This window comes from Notothenia coriiceps, unplaced genomic scaffold (genome assembly GCF_000735185.1).
Source record: "Notothenia coriiceps isolate Sejong01 unplaced genomic scaffold, NC01 NC01_scaffold00025352, whole genome shotgun sequence".
NCBI classification, from domain to species: domain Eukaryota; kingdom Metazoa; phylum Chordata; class Actinopteri; order Perciformes; family Nototheniidae; genus Notothenia; species Notothenia coriiceps.
In genome coordinates this window covers 58,369-81,201 of record NW_011358053.1, presented here as the reverse complement: position 1 = coordinate 81,201, position 22,833 = coordinate 58,369, and the positions used below count along the sequence as shown (strand labels likewise).

At 39.0% G+C, this 22,833-nt stretch overlaps 1 protein-coding gene across 1 annotated transcript; it reads right to left on the bottom strand.

The window, feature by feature from the left end:
- Positions 1-380: 380 nt before the first annotated feature.
- Positions 381-20,831, bottom strand: LOC104956090 (O-acetyl-ADP-ribose deacetylase MACROD2-like). Its single transcript, XM_010783534.1, has 4 exons — positions 20,619-20,831; positions 15,000-15,101; positions 13,206-13,319; positions 381-529 (listed from the first exon to the last, which is right to left on the bottom strand). Exons 1-4 carry the CDS (start codon positions 20,653-20,655, stop codon positions 396-398), a joined length of 387 nt encoding a protein of 128 aa, XP_010781836.1. The 5' UTR covers positions 20,656-20,831; the 3' UTR covers positions 381-395.
- Positions 20,832-22,833: the final 2,002 nt, after the last annotated feature.

The window sequence follows — 22,833 nt, the reverse complement described above, 5'->3', positions numbered from 1 at the left end:
TTGTGTTGGTGAGAACCTCAGTATGTGACAAAGAGGAGGGAAGGTTTCAGAGTTAGTATTTTTGCAATATTCCAGCTAAAAGGGAAGTAAACATATACCCACCATTACATATTGACTTGCTCTAACTATCTGTAATGCCTTTCATCAGATGCTGAGTTTTATTTCAAACATTAGACAGGTAGGATGTTTTATTTGCAAGTTCCAATTCACAAGCACATGGACACAAAATTGTGTGAGATGAATGGAGTATACAATCAGTTTTAAATATTGCATACAAAAAATGCCTATGCCCTAACCTACAGCTATAAAATGTGAAACATTTGCAATAACTGTATTTCATGCACCTATCCAGAATTAGTTAAACTCACACTGAAGACTTGTATTCAAAAGACGCGTTAATTGAAACAGTTAAGACATTGAATGTAATGTTTTATTATCTTCTTATGCAGGGTCCCATTTGTCAGCTTCTCAACCCTGCAACTCCCTGGAGCGATAGTTGTCAATAACAGACCCAAACAATACAGCCAAACTGTAAGACAGCAGAGAAAAACAAGGAGGCTCATTACAGCAGAGCTCCCACATAAATGTTTCACTAAAGAGGCACGCAATGGCCTATATCATGACCTTTCATTCTAAAATATGAATACTGCTTTGTCATTTTGTTTTTAGGCTTGACAACAAAGCTGTTTAGCCATGAGTGAATGGATTTATGGTGCGAGTCCATCATTCATAACTGGGCTCCTCCATTAGTTTGGGAGGGGAAGAAAATGTGTGACAAAGTGTGCAAGTGCAGTAGGAAAGATGAGAAGATTGGCTACGTCTTAAAATGCCAACAGTAAAAACGTTTGACAGTGGGTTGAAAATAAAATAATAGAAAATAAATATAATATATATTTCATTTCAAACCTTTATTTAACCAGGTGGTCTCATTGAGAGCATCGATCTCTTTTTCAAGGGAGACATGCTTCAATCTTGTGTTCTTGTGGGATCATTGTGAGCAGTACTATGTTTAAGGGCTGATTCAAACAGTAATTGTGTTTACTATGTTTTCAAAGCCTTTAGACGTTCAGTACAGAGCTACCCTGTTCGGTTCGTCACCACTCATCAAGACACCCATGACGGCATGATAAACGCACCTATATCAACTGTAATGTGATGTGTTTCATCAACAGCGCCTGGGGGACTGTGGAGGCTGGAGGATGGCCATGTGGTGCCAGATTATCCAGGGAAATGAAATCTGTTGAGAGTACACAACAACCTCCTTTGAGTCTCCTGCCTGTCATAACTTCCTCCAATCTCTCATCCCTCCTATTCTTTCCCGAGACCTGGCAGCTTCTAAAAGCACACCTAAAAATACAGTGTCTCAGTGTCACCTTGTCTTCACGTTTGTCTAAGTGGCACAACCCTTGACAAAAAAAACTAAAATGACAGAGCTAAATTGTCTCCCATATTCTACTGTTCCTCATGCCATTTCATCCACAGCAGATTGCGTTCTTACAAATCAATCGTTACCTGCTAATAAGCAGTTTCCACACCGCTCTTTCTTTGGTATGAGGATGAAGGACGCAATCCTTCATCCTCATACCAAAGAAAGAGCGGCGTGGAAGCTGCTTAAGAGCCGAATACTTACAACATCCTGAGTTTCAGCCACTTGAGATATAATTAGTTACACCATCATGCTGAAGTACAACACAATAATGCGGTAACCTAGATTTTGTTTTTAGCTCAGATTTCTTTACTCGGAAGATAATGTATGTATCGCATGGTTGTTTGGTCATGTTTTTTTTAAATAAAATTATTGTATAAATATGTTTCACATTTTATGTTTTTCCATGCTATTCTATCCACCTTCCTCCTATCTAACTTTCATTATTTCACTCCATCTACCATTCTCTCCATAATTCATTGTGATATATAATGTGCTCTTTTTGTCCTGGTAAGGCCTCCCTGATAAAAGAGATCCAAGATCTAAACCCCGGTTGAATAAATTGAATCAAATCCAGATAAGTGTAATTGAATGGGAATGTAGCTTTGGTTATGTGTAGTGGGCGTTTCTTACACGTGTCTTCAAACAGCAGACAGAAACCCCAGGGCCACCCACACCATTATCAATTCTGTTCCGACACAAAGACAGCAAAGTCTTGGCGTTATATATTGGGAACCTTAATCTACTTTGTTTGTGCTTGGAGGGGAATATTCTATTAAAATGATTAAATTGTATCAATAGCTGACTGGAGCATCAAAGGCCAACTAAATTGCAGCCCCTTACTTCTCTAAAGTCACTTATTTGTCCATTTCATCATGCTAATGGCAGAAGCCATCATCCCATTATAGCTCCACAGCTGAGCGAGGTTAAACAAATGCAGTTTGTTTGAGGTCGTACTACAAGACAGGTCTCACTGCTCTCCCCCTGTACATCACAGCAAATCATCAGCTTGTCTAGAACTACTCTATATAAGCCACCCTGTGAACCCTGGTGCATTAAACATCTCTTCACTCACTGTCACTCAAGGCATAAGTGTTCTCTTCTGATTCTTATCAAAAATAAAGCAGTAGCATGCACAACCCTTTGATGGAAGTAACATTGTATTAAACTTATAACATCAAATAGCTTTGTTCGTATGGGGCGTGTGTTACACATTAAATGTCAAGCATCTGACTGAATATTCTCATCATGCAAGGCCTTGTAAACCTAATAACCGTCTTAAATCATCAACTGAAGAAATAAAATATTTCACTATAAAAAAGGTACCTTCCACAATGTCTGCAATAAAAATGTTAATTTTGTCATTAATGAGCCCAAATGGGTTCTGCTTTTGTAAAACTGATGGAGTTCATTAGTGCTCCTTGTTTGCAGGGTTGTTACATCAAACACTGACGTGTAAGCTCCAAGACCTCTCAAAATAATAACTCCATCATGCCTAATAGACTTATATCTCCTAGACTTTGTGCATAAAGCTCACCGTTCGTCATAGCCAGGTGAACCTAGCCTCGTTTCTATTACCATTCCGCTGAACGCAGGTCTTTGTCTATAATGAGTCCACATTCCCTAAGCCCTACAGTAACCACACAATCACTTGTGTCAACAAAAGGGAAATCCATTTCATCAGGACGTCCAGTCAGGGCTCCATTACCATTCACGAGGGCAACACTTACTCAGCCACGTAGCCACTGAGAGCTGCTGCTGACGGCTGGAGTTTAGTCTATGTTATGAAAGGGTGTTCCCATTAATACTGTACAAAAGATAGCGCATGTTCGATTGGAAAAAGATTTATATAAAATCACCACAGGTCACTGAGGTCAGTTAATCACATACAACATAAAACCAGTTCCCTCCCATGGTCAAATACAACAGCGTGTTTCAGAGTAATGGTGAAGACAATACACATCGCTGTGACGCAGAGAACTTACAATTATTCTTATACTTCTGTAACTCGTCTTAATGGTGGTGAGCATTCAGCAGTGTTCTTTAAGGTCAGGGCCATTGCAGTTTAGAGCATTTTGTCATCAACTAGCCGACTATCTCCCAAAACATTTTCTTTTAACATTGCTTGCTTGCAAGTTTTGAAATGTATGTTTGGATTTTTACCTCATTTGTTTGAATATAGGAAAGGCTGCTTTTAACCATGTTTACTACAGGCTTTGCAAAAGAGAATAATAAATGTGTTTTCTGGTTTGGCGCAGTTACTGCTGCTATTAAACAAGACTTTGGTGTAAACAGTCTCAAAAGATTCAATGGTGTTAAATGGCCTTCACATTTGAACAGATAGCTGATGGCTGTCCAACATCCAGCAGCAGACACCTACAGTATGATGAGGTCACGGTTTATTAAGATCATGCTTAGAATTGCTCCACACCATTTCTTTGAAAAGGCAGAAAAATATCTAGGACTGTCTTCAATAAATAACCTGAGACACAAAAAGATAGATATTAACACTGATCTGCAAAACGTATTATTATTATTATTTTTAAAGAAACAGAATAGGATTAAAAACTTTACCACAAAAAGGATTTAGGAATAAATGTTTGGAATTGCTTTAAAGTTTTAAGCTAGGAGAAAAAAACAACAGCCATTGAAAATGGCCAGTTGAGAGCTACTTTGAAGAACATGGCCCCTGGTTGTTCAGCTTTGAGAGAAACTTGTACATGCTCACAAATATTGAATGAACTGCCCTGGGTTATAGGAATTGCATTTTCATTTAAAGCTACTCAGCAAACATCACAGTCTTTCACTCAAGTTGCTTCCAGGCGCTCTCATATAGAGTGATTTCTCTGTTTAGCAAACAGAGAAATAGAGGGGGGGACACAATTTCATATCTACATTAAGCTCTGATGTTTTAAATGGAATTTCAACATACACTTAGTCAAAGTAACGCTGCATTGCATTATTTTATTTCTGCTACAACACAGCAATATTATGGATAGCATGCAGTTAGGTTAACCACCTCTCTTCAGATATGTTTCAATTATCAAATGGAAAAGAAAGTAAACACCCTCACAAAATGTGTTTCATATTTCTTCTCTCACTTGTGACATTATGTTGCTTATTATCTGCACCATTATCTATATACTATACATAGTAAGCCATTATGGAAAACCTTGCCACAACGCTGGCCTGAAACCAAGTAGCTAATCAGTATTTTTGCAAAGGTGCACACTTTTCGGTGCTCGCTGTTTACATGGCTTGCATTTGTTTTTTTCCCGTTGACAGAATTTGCAGGAGTATTAACTTACACTAACATGAGGGAACTGAGGTAAACATGGCAAACAGAAGTAGGGAGAATAAACTAATGTTCAAAGAGGGGTTTTGTGAAGACCAGTGAATCGCCTGCTGACGAAGCGCAGGGCACACTGCCTGGGGATTGTGCAGAGAAACAGTCAGCAGTCAGGGGTTGATTTCTCCAACCCTCTCCTTTCTCCTGCACTTTACTCTGCAAGTAAAGAGCTAGTCTCACCCAGCATCTCCCCACATTTTTCCACAGAATAAAATAACTCACTCCTTCCTTTGTGCATTAAAACTACACCAGTTCACACATACTTCATCTCCACATCTCCTACAAGGCCACAAAAGTTCACAGACACGCTCCAACTTCTTCTATGCTAAAATACCGTTGAAACCTTTGAAACCTTGACTGAGCTCTAACATCAGCATCTCTCTTTTTATTTTGTTTCTAAATGTGTTTGAATTACCAAAACCGGCACAATATTGAGGATGTTTCTGTGTTATTGGAGAAGCAGATGTTGATGCCTTAGAATTTCCAGTTTTCACCTCAAACTGTTCTAAAGAAACATGTGAACAGGAAGGAGAAAGACTGGATTCATCCATCTGTAATGCAGCACCAGCACAGTCATCTCACTCCTCAAACTCACTCTGCTCTCAGAGCTAGAGACACTAAGGTAGAGCCACAGTGCCCCCTACAGGTCAGCAGATATATTAGCTTTAGGATCACTGGGCCCTTGCATCTCGTGGTCAGCTTGCTGTGCTTTCGTTTAAAATATTTACCTGCTTTATACTGTAAAGCAAACCTTGTATTCATTTTATCTGAAATGATTATGTCCTTACCACCCACACACAGGGTTTGTCAAAATGTAAGCCCACAATAAAAATATACGAAAATAAGGTAAATATTCCTCACTATTTAAAATGATGCTCAAATGTGTTGTAACATCTTATTTTCAATTCCAATTTCCAAAATGTCCTTTATTGAAGATCCTCAACTTGTGTAAAACAGCAAAGAGAACCAGAAGGCGGTGAGAGGTTCTTTCCTGTTTCAATATCCTCTCAGCTACTCACAGGCCTGATGGATGAGAGCTGGCGTGTGTGCAGCATAAGGCTGGGTGTTTTGAAATGTTTGTTTCAGGACAGGGAGGGGCTGGTGAAACAAAGGCAAGGGAAGGGGCTATGAAAGAGAAACAGGTATCCAAACAGAGACTTCCTGACCTTGACAACGATGACTTAAATTCTCTGTCTATTGGGTTGATGAAGACCGGACCTGAATGACAAGGGCTCTTCATGAGCACCGGCAACCGTCTCACTCTCCAGAGATACAAAGTTAGTTTCAAACATCCCTTCGTGTGGGTGTGGTGTTCTCAAGTGTTAGGGTATGTGTTAGAAGGCAAAAAGTTGGTGTGGGTTTGTTCAAAAACTGTGTAACTGGGAAAGACGGGGAGGCTCATTCTCCCAAACACTCAATATGGTCATAGACCATTAGCAGTTCAAGCAAAGGGAGACATTTCTCTAAGTGCCAGCCGGATACACACTGACAGCACAGATTTCAATAATTACTTTCCATTAGCGACACCTCGTGAAGAATTATTTCTATCTGGCCATGTAGGCACCTGGTCTGCCACAGAGTTTAGGTAAACAATTTTGACATTGACCAAACACACTGCAAGGCTGTCCACTATCTGCACAGTGGAGAGGGAGTAAATTAGCTGAAATCGGAAGGATGAGAGGCTCGCCAGCTGGTTTGTCACACCCTGATGGCAGGGAAACACTGGCCTTTTGCTGTATCTCTCTCAGAGCTGATACGATTAACTGGACCTTTTAGTGCAAGACCCAATGCAACCCACTCACCGGAGTCATTTCACTGTTCAACAGAGCAGCAAGTCCTCTAAGCCGGGGGCATTGATTTCCATTATTTTGTGTGACAGTGCAACAATCACAAGTTTGCTCAAGAAGTTAGCAGTCCTCTGCCACGGCTTCTAATAAACTGTGTGTGCATGTAGTGTCAATCGGCACTGCTGTGTATATGCAACCAGCACCAGAGTGAAAGAGAGAACAGAGAGAGCCTGAATTGCAGTCATATTGCTGGAGGCATGGCTGCATCACTCAGGGAGGTTATGGCACAGGGTGTGAGTCTGCAGAGAGACGGATAGACCCGACGAGCCAGACTCTCCAGGGGCTGAGAGTGTGCAGCAAATCCTGGCCTGACAGAAAATCTAATGAAGAGAGTATGCTGACAAGATCCCCAAACAGTAAGTAGCAAAACCAAAAGTCATGGGCTTTATCAATCACTTAGGCGAATGGAAAAGCAGAAAGTGAATTGCGATTGTCATCATTCTTCGGCGTGTCATGCTGCAGTCTGGTCTTGATCCGTATGGGGGTTTTGTTAAGACAATCTATTCCATGACAGTAATGTCGTAGCTTCCCCAACGACATTTTTGACATCCAAAAGAAAACTTGGACTGCAAATCAAATTCAGCACTGATTTGACGTTTGCAAAATATAAAAGAGAATAATATGTTGTTATACATTACATCTAGATATTTAAAAATAACTCTAAAGTTAGGAAGAGTGAAAATTGAAAAGTCTATATTTTCAGAGTCTGTCTATAGACCAAGAACTCGGCATGAAAATAAAAATGTCACATCTACTTTTTATTCGTGCTATGCGGGCTAAAATATTACCAGAGCACTCCGAGTCATTCCCTAATAAATAAGGTAGTGCTCTCCATTAAGGCTTATGTCTCAGAGAAGCATATGATATTTTCTGGACATTACACGCCATTATCCTGCACTGGTGCTGCTCTGCACCAACTCCTGAGGTTTCCAATAAGAAGGAAGGATGAAGCGCAACTACCGCAAACTTCCCTCACCCTTAAAATAAAGTAAGAAAGACTTTTCTTCCTTCAATAAGAATCTGGTACTTTGCTGATAATATATTCATGCTACAATACATGTTCTTGCATATAGCTGCTGTTTTTCATAACACAGAGATAATGATGGATGATTCAATCATTTTTTTTTATTGTTCTCAATACAATGTTGCCTGAAATATTCCAAAAACACATCCATGTCTTGTTCTGCTTTCATTTGCACAGATAATTTAACACTGGGGAAAGAAGTTCAAGCGCAATTTAGATTAAATCAAAACGATTTGGAAGGCAATTTTGTCATCTTTACTTGTACCTGGCACAACACTGAAGAAAGCTAGAGTCTATCAAGTGGCAAATAGATTCAAGATCAAGAAGTCAAGATCTTATTTAACATTTTACGATGACCAATATTAACCACACAACAACAACAAAAGAGTTGCCCCTCTATATGTTACCTTGCTCTCACCATAGATGTACACTGTGTTCTATTCAGTATCAGGGCCAGGGCACATAGCCTTCTGTATTGTACTTTATTTGTATGCATGATTGACCAAGAAGGTAAACAGTGCTGCCTGTGTGCCGAGCAGCCCCACAGGCAAACAATGTTTGAATGGACTGCAAAAAACGCATAAAAGTCAATCTCCACTGGATCACTGTATTCCGCCCTCCGAGGGTCAATGCTCTCATCAAACCTGTGATGACTGCAGTAGAGCAGCTCCGTACAACTGCATACCAATTGCCTCTCTCGCAGTCATCTCAACCCCTCCAGGTTCTTTATAGTGTTCATAACCAGATTCCCTTTGCACACTAAATTGGCTGCTTTAAAAAATGATCTAATACAGAAAGATGGGAAAGGTTTGCAGCGGGTAATGGATTAGGAGGCAACCCCCTGTGCATAATTACCACAGTCATCATGATAGGAAAACTCATCTCCACGCCGTGCTGCTATCTTTACAAACTCATTCTTATCTGGGAGGGATGGTGACACTCAGATGAACTCCATGCACAAAGATGAGGAGAAAAATGGAGTGGATGATCTTGTGTTTGCCATGTAAAAGCAATAGTAATGACGGGCTTTAAATTTAACTTCCAATTTCAGCATACTTTGAACTTTCAGTGAGCCCTGCGGTTTTCTATTAAACAATTCTTGATTAAGTGTGATACTGTAGTCTCTTTCTTCCACTGATCATTGTCCAGTACATTTCCAAAAAAGATATGCCAACAAGTTGGGCTACAAGAGGATCAGGGACATTCTCTGAAATGTGTGAAAAATACTGAACAAGACAGTGGTTTCACTTGCATGCCAAACATTATAGAATTATACATATTATATAAAAACAAAAATTGCATTATGTCTGTACAGAAACTTTTGCATACTCGGGGAATCAATATCTAGAAAAAAAAAACAGTCAGCACTTCAAAGATGAAAGCTTGACAGTGTGCTTGATAAATAGAAATGAGATCACTTTTTGAAAACATTATTAGGAGGCTACCAACACTGTATGCAGTGTGGTGGCAGAGAAATGCAGACTCACTATGAAAAGAGGGCCGAGTCGAGCCATCCCCCCCTGCCCTCAACCCATGTACTTTGCCAATCGTGACCACAGCCCCTCCTGTCCTGCACTCTCCAGGCTCTCCCCAGGTAATGGTTAGGTAATGGTCGATCATCGCATTTTAAAGCAGAGGCTAGCCAGTATAGGCATGTCCAGCCATGCAGTAGGGTGGTTTGTGAACTACCTCTCTGAAAGGTCCCAATGTGTTCATTTTGATGGGCTGTCTCCTGAGTAGTTGAACATTGCAAATGGTGTTCCCCAAGGTTCTGTTTTAGGTCCACTTTTATTCTCCATCTACATCAACAGTTTAGGTGAAAATGTCGATGAAGCTACTTTACATTTTTATGCGGATGACACCGTGATGTACTGTGCAGGTCCCTCCATTAAGGAGGCTGGTGTTAAATTACACGCTGTTTTTAACATTATTCAGACTCAGCTCTCTGAACTAAAGATTCTTTTAAATGTCTTTTCTAAAGCTAAAAAGACACCAGAGCAGGAATAAAACTTGAAGTGGTTACCTGTTACAAATACCTTGGTATCTGGCTTGATGATTGTCTCACTTTTAAACTTCATGTCAATAACCTGCTTAAAAAGCTGAGGGTTAGGCTAGGTTTCTTCTACAGGAACAAGTCCTGTTTCTCGCTTGAGGACAGGAAAAGACTAGTCACTGTGACCTTTTTACCTGTGCTGGACTATGGTGATTTGATGTATATGAATGCACCTGCCAATTGCCTGGTCAAGTTAGATGCTGCGTATCACAGTGCACTAAGATTTGTGACAAACTGTAAAGCATTAACACATCACTATACCCTGTATGCAAGGGATGGTTTGCTTTCACTAACTGTACGGAGGCTCAGTCACTGGTACATTTTTATATACAAAGCCATGTTAGGGAAACTTCCATCTTATATCTGCTCCCTGATCTCACGGAAAATTGTAAGTGGCTACTGCCTGAGATCGCATGCTGTGGTTTTATTAAATGTACCAACTGCTAGGACTGTCTTAGGGAAGACAGCTTTTAGATGTGCAGCTCCTCTGTCTTGGAATAGTCTGCAAATTAAATGGAAACTGAGCAATCTGGTGCCACTAAATGTTTTTAAAGCTCGGTTGGATGCTACTCAATCGGAAGCTATTGGTACCCGTTTATGTGGATAATTATGTAAATGATGCTGTATGATGTCCTTTTGTTGTTCTATTTATGTTTTTATGTTTCATGTGGAACTACTTGAGCAGGTCTCCCTTGAAAAAGAGATCAATGATCTCAATGGGATTAATCTGTATAAATAAAGGTTTGAAATGAAAGAATACATTCTGTCCAACATCCAGCCAAACAGAATTAAGAAAGAATAAAAAACTCAATGAGCCTAATAATTAAACTTTAATGATGGGCATAAAGCTATTCAACACCCTTTAAAAGCTATAGGCGGCTACCATAACAGCCGCACCAAGCTGGCATGAGTCGCCTCAAATTGCAGACCTTTTCTTCATTGCAAACATATTGCTGCTGTCATGACAAAAGCCGTTTGCACAAATGTTGCTCCTTTGGGTTATAAAGTACATTTAAAATGTTAGGTGAATAATTAAAGACAACATGTCTGCTGCAAGCTAGTAAAACACTGCAGCTTTGCAATCATGTGAATGCAGTCTTAGATAGGAACTCATTAGTTTAGCTTCCATCTTACAAGATGGCTTGTGCAATATAACATAATCAGAACTTTCAATATTTTCATCTCACACAACAGTATCAATTAATATTCTTATTCTGAATTGCCTAAATTCAGGGACAAAGAGTCCTAACTTTACAATGGGAAGACCAGAAAAGGATTATATGGACATCCTGCTCCTGTACCTAAATACATGTCCACTGATTCAATAGAATCACAGAAGGGACAAATAAGTAGCCTTAATAAGTTGTAATTAGATAAGATGTATTTATTCCTTCTCAGACAGCAACTTTGACATTCAACTATTTGCATAATAGTATCCAGTATTTAAAAATGTGAGAAAAAGATTCTCTGAGAGCTAATTTACTTTTAGGTTAATACTTTCTCATTGCTTAGAAAGTCCCACACTGGATTGAAAGCGGTCCTCCTGCCAACCCTAAATGGAAAAGCAGCATGGGTAAATGGAAGTACTGCAGGCTAGAGATTGGAAGGGCATGAATAGATGAAAGGCAAGAAGTTGAACAAACCATCCAAAGATCTTATCAAACTCTGTGGCCCAGCATCCGCAATGTTTGCTCGCATGCAGCTCAGAACTGTGTTAGTCACAAACATTTGGACAAGAGCCACTATTGCCAGAGCTTGTCCAACCTATTCAACTAAGAGTTTGTATTTTAATGCCACACTGTAAAATCATTGTCTATTGTTACAATGACAAAACAACATGGTCTGGAACAATCTATTTATATTCACAACATACTACTGTTGCTGAGCAGAGCGGTTATAGATGGTGAACAAAACTGGGCAGCAAAGCCTACCACTATGTTCTTATCTGTCCAACCACCTGTACAAAGACAACTGGTCCGGCAGTTCAGAAAGAGAAACAGGGGCCGACGGCTGAGACCTTCTGGAAATGATAAAAGGCTTCAGCAATTCCTTGAACCTTTCAGGCCCTCTGACAGCCTGCTAACAGAATGTATTACCCCCTGGCCAAATGAAGCTCAATCAGAGCCTGGACGCCTGGCAGCATTAACTGCTGAAGAAATCTGCCTGACTTTGCTACAATAGTATTCAACGCTTTGAAACTTAAAACAACAATGCACTCTCTGAAACCTCATTTCCATTCCAATATGCGCTATTTTACCATTTTCACTAACACTGTTCACCATATCCACTGCCCTAACCTTGATTAGTTAAGAATAAACAGTAATACCAGTAACACAATGTTCTGGTCTCAGTGACTCTTAGCATGAGTAACATATCAATCCAGGCTTTAGAGAAGGCACAAGCCTGCACTCTGGCACCTAATTCACATGAAAGTACATTGAGAGCATCACTTTGCGAACAATGGCAATTCACACAAGTAGCTGTTATCATAAAAGTCAACAAAATACAAACTTTGTGAATATATAATATAAGCTCAGAATGCTGCATTTGCATAGGTCAAGATGTTAAACAATTGCCATGACATTTTAGGTATGTCAGGTGTCTGTGCACTAAACAGATTAGTTGTCTGTTACATGATGCTGACAACTATTCAGAATGTCATGTCACCTTATCTCATTAGAATGGGGATTTACATAATGTATTAAATTCATTAGCTTTATCCAACAGAGCAGTCTGTTTTTCACAGCTATTAATCTTGCATAAATTACAGTGTATTAATTTCACCCGAGATGCACCCTGCTTAGTAGACTGTCACTGTAAAGGGTTTATGTGAGTGTTTACAAATACTGCATGAGGAAGGAAAAGCTTTGATTTAGGACTGCAGAATGCCAAAGAGGACCATGTTTCATATACTGCTTCTATACAGCTTTGATGTGGGGCTATTAAGTCTATAGCTGAAAAATGGCCCCTCAGCATCAGCTGCAGTAGCAACAGGTAAAGTAATCTTTTAGCACCTGTCCTCCTCCGACTGTGTGTAGGTTGTGAGCAGACTGCAGAAAATTACATAACAGCAGCACAAATCAAAGGCTTTCCTTCTCACCCCAATGATTCTATAACAGCAGCATTGGATATGTGACCTCTAATCATTACAGCACACACATGACATACTCATGACAAATGTCATGAGTATAACTACTAAACCAACATCAATTGAGACATTAACCTTGTGTCTCACTGGGACAGGGTATAGGAAAGAGCTGAAAAAATAATGTTGACTAAGAAAATGTTAGTCACTTGATTTCAACCAAAAGGAAGTCAAATCATCAGGAGTAGATGTCCGGTTTAACATTTGCCTCAATAACACTCATCACTTGTGCATTGCCTCAGGAAAATCACTTTGTGAGACTCAACAGTAGAGGGCAGCCAAGGACAATTTAAAAGCAGAGCTGCCTTCAAGCAGCAAACACCATCCAGCAGCTCCCAAAGGTCAAAGGGCAGATCCTTACCAGCATTGACTATGGCATCCACCTCCAAGACGGTAATATCTCCTTTGTAGAGAGATACTTTATTTATTGGGCCTCCTCCATCTGTCAGCTCCTTCACCTCCTCTTTGTCATTGGCTAAAATAAAAAAAAAGATAACTTTAACTTATTGCATTAATGTAAGCACATTAACATGATTTCTTCCTAGTAAAGTAATAGGGAGTAGTTTCATTAATGGCTTTTAAAAAAGACAAAATCATAAGTTAAACAGGCAGGTGTTGATGAAGACATAAAAGACACAATGCATCCATTATTCCCATTTCATTTATAAAATAAATTCATTTAAATACAATAAGAGCGGACATTAATGTACGTACTGTAATATCATTGGAGCACCATGGATTTTCAATCAAAACATGAATATTTGTAGTCACCTTTGTCCTATTCCTTATTTCATATAGTACACTTTTTAATGATGTGATGCAGTGTTTGATCATTTATATGAAATAGTCAACGATAAGGATTAAAAGCCTGGAAAGTTTGGACAGGACTATGTTGTAGAGTAACCTCCTTTCAGAGTCGAGCCAAGAAATGTTAATAACCAAGGAGCTGTGAATCAGCAATTCTGTTTCATACTGCTTCTCAGGGAAAATAAATCAGCTAAGATCCTCCCAGACTGCCATCAAACATTATTATACCTGGTTTCATTTAGAAAACACACCACAGCAGTTGTGTGAATATCACCAAGTACTCCTAAACAAAGTAGCATCAACTTCACTGCACATCAACTGATGACTATGTCTAAATTGAAACATGTTATTTAAAAAAGGCAGATATGATTTAAAAATATATATTGCTGCTGAATATCAAAGCATGCTGCTACTTAAACAAAAAAACAGGAACCCTGTTTTCTGAAACTTCAGAATCAGGTGTGCTTGTTGTTTTCAAGATTAAACCTGTAAAACAGTTATAGAACAAGCCATAATGCTAATGGCTGTTATTGAGTTACAGTAGCTACTACTAAAGTAACTTTGTAGCATCTCTAGCTATTTTTTAGAACGAGTATTCAAGAACATTCTGTAAATCCTATGAAACTTACTTTTCTCTACACACTGGAACAACAACTTGAGCATTTATTGGTTTGTGGATGTTCTTAAGCTCTGTTATTGTTGGTTGACAACTAACATTGCCAGATCTTTAATTAAGAAGAGTGTTTCTCTCGGTTTTATTTATCGATTCTCTGTGGTTTTTGCATAGTTTATCACACATTTACAAATCAAATTTCCCCCAGCATCCACATTTTATCCAAAGGGTTTACATTGATGTGAAACCTTTTGTTCCAATACATAAATCTTGGTGGCATCTAGGTCTTTTTCTTTTTGAGATGGCTTTACTTACTGAGAAATCATGTGTAAAATGGTGCACTGCTTAGTGTAGTTCATTTTGTCTGTCAAGCAAAGTTAACGTTCATAAAAGGTAAGAAAATGATAATTTGATTGTTTATACTGAATGTCTGATCAAATAGACTATAGCCTAATTCAAATGTTAGGAAGACATTACCAACATTTGCATATAGGGGAAAAATGTATTGTTGTGCTTTCTATATAAATATAAGTATATATATATATATAATATAATATACACAATACAAGTATGGATAAATGCGCAATAATGGGCAAAATACTTTTTTATTTAAACAGCGAACCCAGCCACCAGAATGATTGAATACTCATTGGTTTCTGCTTGGCTGTGTCAACAGAGCCATAATGCGTTTTATCAGCAACACCCAGCTCAGCAACAACAAGCAGTCCTTCTTACGTCTAGTTTCCTCCCTCCAGGCTGGGATCTTGTCCAAAGATATAAAATCTTGACGACGATACTCCTTGCGTCTCTCCTCTCGATCTAGACGGAGCAGTCTCTCTGTGGATGAAAGAAACAATATATTCAAGAGAGAAAAAAGCTGGACCAAATGAAGAATTAAAGAGATGGAGGGAAATAGACTTGGTACTTGCACCGACAGCTATTAACAAATGAAATGTATTTTCAGAAACGGTAACAAATTAACTGCAAGCTTCTGTGTCTTTTTATGTCCTACCAAAGTTTTCCAGCATTAGTCCTTGACTTTAACTGACCACCACCAACAGGACAGTTTCTGCTCCTGCACCGATTGAGTCTCACTGCTCCAGCTCCACACCTTCCTGGCTCTCTGAAATGCCTCAATGAAAAATGTGACCTCTAATGAAGTGATATCTAATAATGTGATCCCATTCATACCATTCCCTTTCAACTCTCTTAGTCCAAGTTCACAATGAGCAATGGAAGAGGACCCCTGGAGATAGTTAGTCATTTGAGTGTGGCTCAAACGCACTTCAGTAGTGTTGCTGCTTGCCGTCGGAGAGTTCTGAAAACAAATATTCTGGTTTGATGACAGTCTAGCTAACTTACTACATCAGTGGTTCTCAGCCATGGAGACCCAAACAATGCATGCTCTCGTTCAAATCAGCGCCACCTGTTGATTCAACTCATTAGTTCTAATTCTTTTTTGGATGTGGTTGTGTTAAATATTGAAACAGCGTGTTTGTTATAGTAAAACTGTGCATACAGTACCCTTGCATCTCAAGGGTAACCTCATATGAGAACCACTGCACTATGTAACCCTGTTACTAAGCTTGTTCCAATTCTAAACTGTGTGAAAATTGTACTGCTCTGCACCTGCATTAAGTTGTATGTGACTTAGATAATAAACTATCGTTCGCTAACAAACCTAAGAGTGAGACTTTCAAACTTTGTCCATAACGGATGGATCTACAGTATATTGATACATTGACTTTGTCAGAACTACCAACAATTCAAACATTTTAATAGAACTGTCAACCACCACCAAAACTCCTAATTGTGACACACAACTCTAACCATCTACAGTGGGGCAAAAAAGTATTTAGTCAGCCACCAATTGTGCAAGTTCTCCCACTTAAAAAGATGAGAGAGGCCTGTAATTTTCATCCTAGGTATACCTCAACTATGAGAGACAAAATCCAGAAAATCGCATTGTCTGATTTTTAAAGAATTTATTTGAAAATAAGTATTTGGTCACCTACAAACAAACAAGATTTCTGGCTCTCACAGACCTGTAACTTCTTCTTTAAGAGCCTCCTCTGTCCTCCACTTGTTAACTGTATTAATGGCACCTGGTTGAACTCGTTATCAGTATAAAAGACACCTGTCCACAACCTCAAACAGTCACACTCCAAACTCCACTATGGCCAAGACCAAAGAGCTGTCAAAGGACACCAGAAACAAAATTGTAGACCTGCACCAGGCTGGGAAGACTGAATCTGCAATAGGTAAGCAGCTTGGTGTGAAGAAATCAACTGTGGGAGCAATTATTAGAAAATGGAAGACATACAAGACCACTGATAATCTCCCTCGATCTGGGGCTCCACGCAAGATCTCACCCCGTGGGGTCAACATGATCACAAGAACGGTTAGCAAAAGTCCCAGAACCACACGGGGGGACCTAGTCAGTGACCTGCAGAGAGCTGGGACCAAAGTAACAAAGGCTACCATCAGTAACACACTACGCCGCCAGGGACTCAAATCCTGCTGTGCCAGACGTGTCCCCCTGCTTAAGCCAGTACATGTCCAGGCCCGTCTGAAGTTTGCTAGAGAGCATTTAGATGATCCAGAAGAGGATTGGGAGAATGTCATATGGTCAGATGAAACCAAAATAGAACTTTTTGGTAAAAACTCAACTAGACGTGTTTGGAGGAGAAAGAATGCTGAGTTGCATCCAAAGAACACCATACCTACTGTGAAACATGGGGGGGGAAACATCATGCTTTGGGGCTGTTTTTCTGCAAAGGGACCAGGACGACTGATCCGTGTAAAGGAAAGAATGAATGGGGCCATGTATCGTGAGATTTTGAGTGACAACCTCCTTCCATCAGCAAGGGCATTGAAGATGAAACGTGGCTGGGTCTTTCAGCATGACAATGATCCCAAACACACCGCCCGGGCAACGAAGGAGTGGCTTCGTAAGAAGCATTTCAAGGTCCTGGAGTGGCCTAGCCAGTCTCCAGATCTCAATCCCATAGAAAATCTTTGGAGGGAGTTGAAAGTCCGTGTTGCCCAGCGACAGCCCCAAAACATCACTGCTCTAGAGGAGATCTGCATGGAGGAATGGGCCAAAATACCAGCAACAGTGTGTGAAAACCTTGTGAAGACTTACAGAAAACGTTTGACCTCTGTCATTGCCAACAAAGGGTATATAACAAAGTATTGAGATGAACTTTTGTTATTGACCAAATACTTATTTTCCACCATAATTTGCAAATAAAGTCTTTAAAAATCAGACAGTCATTTTCTGGATTTTTTTTTCTCATCTTGTCTCTCATAGTTGAGGTATACCTAGGATGAAAATTACAGGCCTCTCATCTTTTTAAGTGGGAGAACTTGCACAATTGGTGGCTGACTAAATACTTTTTTGCCCCACTGTATGTTCATTCATGAATGACCCTTATGAAATGCTTCAGGTGAAGTAGAATCCAGACATATTTCTCTTCTACTCAGGAGTCGTTTACAGCCCAAACCAGAATAGTGTCTCTTTTACATCAACATGACAATTGTTTTTGTTCTTGGGGGTATAACAGTTACAACTACCACATGAACATGATCATATCTTCCTCCCAATGAATGCTGGATGTTTGGCCATATCTGCACAAGTATATATATATAACAAGGGATGGATCAGACATAAAGACATTATATTTCCCAGGTGTAAAGACAGAAAATGAAAAATGCCAAATGCAGATAACATGGTTAGCTTGCACTGCTAGGTTTCTATATGGAAGTATGTTTAGTGAATATACTGTATAGTTTAGTTTTATATTGGATTACTGGAATAACCTACATTCATGCTAGTATATTTGTTTATGTTAAACAGGAATAAAATATATTTCAAAATACAATAGTGATACATATTGAGATGCTAACTGTTTTTACAATATTAAGTCATTAAGTGTTGTGGTTGCATGAGTTTGTTTGGTTTTAAGATGAACTACTGCTGAGCGGAACAGTTTTGAAAAAATTAACTCGATATAAAGAAATATGTTCTCAATTCTAACTTTTAAGCCATCTCTAGTTAGCTCAGCTGCTGTGTAACAAGTTTGAGTCATTCTTGTTATCCCGTTTTGATTTGAAATAAATTCCAACATAAGTAGCAGCTTCCTAATGTTTCTCAGAACAACAATGGCCTGTTCTGAAAAAAAAAGTATCATCCTTAGTTCATGCCTCCTAAACCCTCCCCTCTATGAAAAATCCTAATATATTTGCATATATAATAACAGAGACTTATAATCTTCCTCTAAATATTAAGGCAGTCGATGCGGACCAAGTTATGAAGAAAAATATAAGGATCCTAAGTGGATCTTATGGCAACATCCTGCAGTATATCACGCTATAATTAAAAGGTATTCCCGCATTTAGGGATATCCATTCTATCTCTAATGTATTTTATCTCCCTCTTGCCCACTCCTGCCATTCCCAAGGTTGCTTTTATTCTACATGGATGAATAAAGAGGCAGTTCTTCTGAGGTTGAACACAGCAAAGCTCTCTGGAGTTAAGCGCTTTGTCACTCTGCTGAACAAATAGCTGTTGAAGAAAGCCCAAAGCTTGGATAGGATGCCATGAGAACAGTCTGGGCCCAAAATGTGCTTTATTAAATATGAGTAACACAATTGTTTTCTCAGAGAATAACTGCTAAGTGCCATATTTTTTTTTTCTGTACTTGGTGAGTACTGGATGGAATGGCCCTTCACTCATCACCACCACAAAATAATAGCGATAACAAATACAATTAGATGTGTCTAATTCCATCTCACTTAATGAAGCTTTTTACTATTTATATCCAATGTTATCTTATTTAGTTTGGTTTGTTTAAAAAAGTTATCCAAATTCAGAATAGACAGCATCCTGCAACCTTGTATGTTTTAGTCAATTTTTAAATGATGTTCATTTTACCAACCCGATTTACAATCATGTAACATTTTTAGTAGTACTTCTCACACCAACAGACAAACTCAACAAACTAGTTAAAAAATAATAATATTAAATTCCTTACATTTCAGAGTTTCTCCTATTCACATTTTGACTAGCCTTGATCTCCTCTTAATGCAATTTGAGCTAGAGGGGTGTATGCTCAGAATATGAAATCTGACTTACTTTGATGTTCATTCCATGCTGCTACCTGCTCAAACTGGAAATGGTTAGCTAAGATTAATTATTACCTTTGCTCAGAGAATTTAAATGACCATGATAAAAATGTTCCCATACATTTATAAAAAATTAAATTTTAAAAAAGCTTGTGAGTGAACAGGTTTGAAAGTGAGACGACTCAACTGCTGCAGTATTTCACATGAAAAACTAGCCGGCATCAAAACTATTTGAATCACTAACTTCTCAAAAATATCAGCAATAATTAGAAACAATTGAAGTTCATAATTGAGGCTACAACAATTCTGAACAGAAGCCAGGGCTGGATATTGTCTGAATCAGTAGTTCACTTCAGCAAGAGTAATATTATGGAATACAGTTTGATAAAGTTGAAATACATTGTCATGTACTGTAGGACCACAGGTGGAATGAATAATCTTAATGATGGCTGCTAGTAGAAAGGCCCTTGTGTTATGCATGCTCAGTGAAACATGTGTACAAGGTGGCATAAATTAAATGGAGCTCTCCCTAATTAGTCTGATAACACCTGTGCTGAACCTACTGGGACAAGTGAACACGTCTACAATGAGAAAAGCTCCACTGTGTCAAGAATAAAATATCTTATAAATATAGATAGAGTTCAGTTAGCATAAATTACTTGAGAACAACAGGTATATCCTGTTCATATTTCTAAAACTGAAATAATTTGGAGTCAAAGAAGCGAGTCTCAGTGTTATGTGTCATGGGCAACTTTCACTTTCATTTCGAAAGAAATTATTAAGCACGTCTTAAACCTGTATACGTTATGTTTCTTTGTTTTGCTACGGCGTGTCTGCTGCTACAGGAATATGATGTAGCAGAGAAGTAGAGGGAGCTACTGTTGGTGTATCACACAGGTGGAAGGCAGGATATGTTAGTTATGAGTAGTCTAAGGGGCAAAAATATGCGGGAGCCTTACGTTTAAGCTAATAATCAGGCAAGAAGCACTGTGAACACTGTTGCTGCGAATGTCAAACATGCATTACGGCAGCTAAACAGAGGCGCACATCATTATAACATCTGTACAGTGACCGTGTTTTGTCAACCGGATAGTCTAGATAGTAAAGTAGTGTCACGGCAACACGGAGAAGACAGAAAGAGTGGCTGTCCATTTAATGGCATGGTTGAATTCATGCTGTCTGCCATAGAGATGATGATAGCCCCATTCTCCCCAAAACATGCCTTACCTTTTTCAGTCTTCCAGTCCTTTTTCTTTTTGCTCATGCTGCCGGAATGGTTTGACTTCGAATGGTTGTTTTTTGAGAGTGACAACCCCAGGCTAACAGTGAACAGTGCTCAGGGGAAAAACTGGAATGTAAACTGCAACAGCCTCTGGACGGTTGTCTCACCTGTGAAGCTGTCAAATTTCTATGGACCTCAGCCGGTTCAACCTACCGTGAGTGCGCCGTAAATTATGTGTACGAATTCCGGCTTTATGATTGGATGTGGAAAACGGGGAAGTGGGCACGCGATTGGTCTGGCCAATGAGTCAATCATATAAGGTCCGCGCGCAGGGGAGGCAGGGTAGGTTGTTTCCGGCGGTGCATCCTTCTGGCGTGTGAGGTGTTTGGCTAGTAACGCCGGGCCACTCGGATGTAAACTGCACAGAGTTCAGTCTGCTTTGAGTCACTGCAAGTAAACAGTCCTGTAAATAAATACAAATATATTTTCTTTATATTAGGTTTGTTTTGTAGGCTATAAAACTGTTTTTTTAGCAGTATTTTGAGTAAAAATGTGGTCACATTGCAGAGAATAGTGTAGGAGGCAAGTTCATTGAGTGATATTATAATAACATACTATAATCTCTTATATCGATCTATTCCTTTGGTTAATCCTTGTGTTATATTAAACTGTAATGCTAAAGTAGGTTTAGTTGCATGATATGTCCAGATTTGAATGATGGTGAAATACTTTGCATTTTGGCAACACAGGCACAGTTTTGAGAATCATTTTGACAATTAGTATCTGAATGATCTATTATTATGACATTTTAATAATCGTGACCAAAAACACTAAAGGACATAGATGCATGGTAACCTAGCCCCTTGTTTGTGGCAGAGGACAGATTCTCGCAGGAAAGACAAGATAGGACCAGTAAGTCCAGGCTGTCATAGAGGCTGGTTCCAGAGACCACCGTCTGTCATGTGTTGTGGTAGCTCTGCTCTGGTCCAGACCCATCTGCTGCTGAGCCCGCTGACATTATCTGACAGTGGAAAATGTCTTTCATCCGAGCTGTACTCTGATCCAGATTTTGTCAAATGTAAGGTTATTTTACTGAAATATATCCAGATTTAATGTCAACAGTATAGCTGGGTGAAAAGGCTTTTCTTAAACACAATTATAACACTTATAGCAAAAGGACAGTATAGTTGGAAGCTACGTTCCTTCTCCATTTATCATATATAAAACTCAAGTAACCAATGAAAGTGACTTGTGTTTCCCAGGACCAGGGTTGTAAAATTGTCTTACAGTGTTGATGTTTCATATTACAGTCAAATTAAAGATATTTATCTCCTTGAGCTGCTTCCCTTTTTGGGATATGAAGACAAATTAATTAGCTCTCACATCTGGCACAGATATATCTCATTTGTCCTTGTAATATATTAATTAGTTTCCACTATCTATTATGGATTTTCAAAATATTAGCATATTATACAATTTCGGTTCTAATTAAAACCACAATGAGGCAGCTGCAGAATTGTTTAAGCAAGAGCCCTGGAAATAGTAAATACAAGTATATTTATTTATCCTATATTCAAACAAAGATTAGATTTGAATGAAGTAGCTATTGCAGTCTTACATCTGTAACATTCACCTTAAACCACTAGATGGGGATCTTGTAACATTATTAACTGCAGAACTCAAAGTAATTATGTTGAAGAAAGCCATGAGTAATGGTCAGAGTTGCCATTAAATACTCTGAAAGAGGCTTGGGATTTCTAAACTAAACTTAGCCAATAAAGTTAGTTTAGATGTTTCATTGAGGCATGTAGGGTTTGCTGCTTTTAGACAAACTTGCTATAGATAATATCACGCTCTCTCAGATCTTTATATCTAAAAATGGGGGGCAAATTAAAAAGGAGACCACAGGATTCACGTTGAGGCTGCTTCTTTCAGCAAGCCTCCCCCTTGGTTAAGTGTCTTTATAGAACATGTAAACATTGTGAAGCCCTGACCTCTGACCTTTTTGTTTTGACCTTTCAAGTAAGGCATGATATATTTATATTTGGCTTGAGCAGACTTAAAAAGTCAAGCATTCTTTTTTCGCAATCAACTTGTTATAAGATTATAGACCCTACATTTACTCACTCACAGGTGTTTTCACTTATGTTGCCGGATTAGAACCATTAGAACTCATCTCACCTGTTTATATTCTTGCACCTATTACAATGTTATCAATCT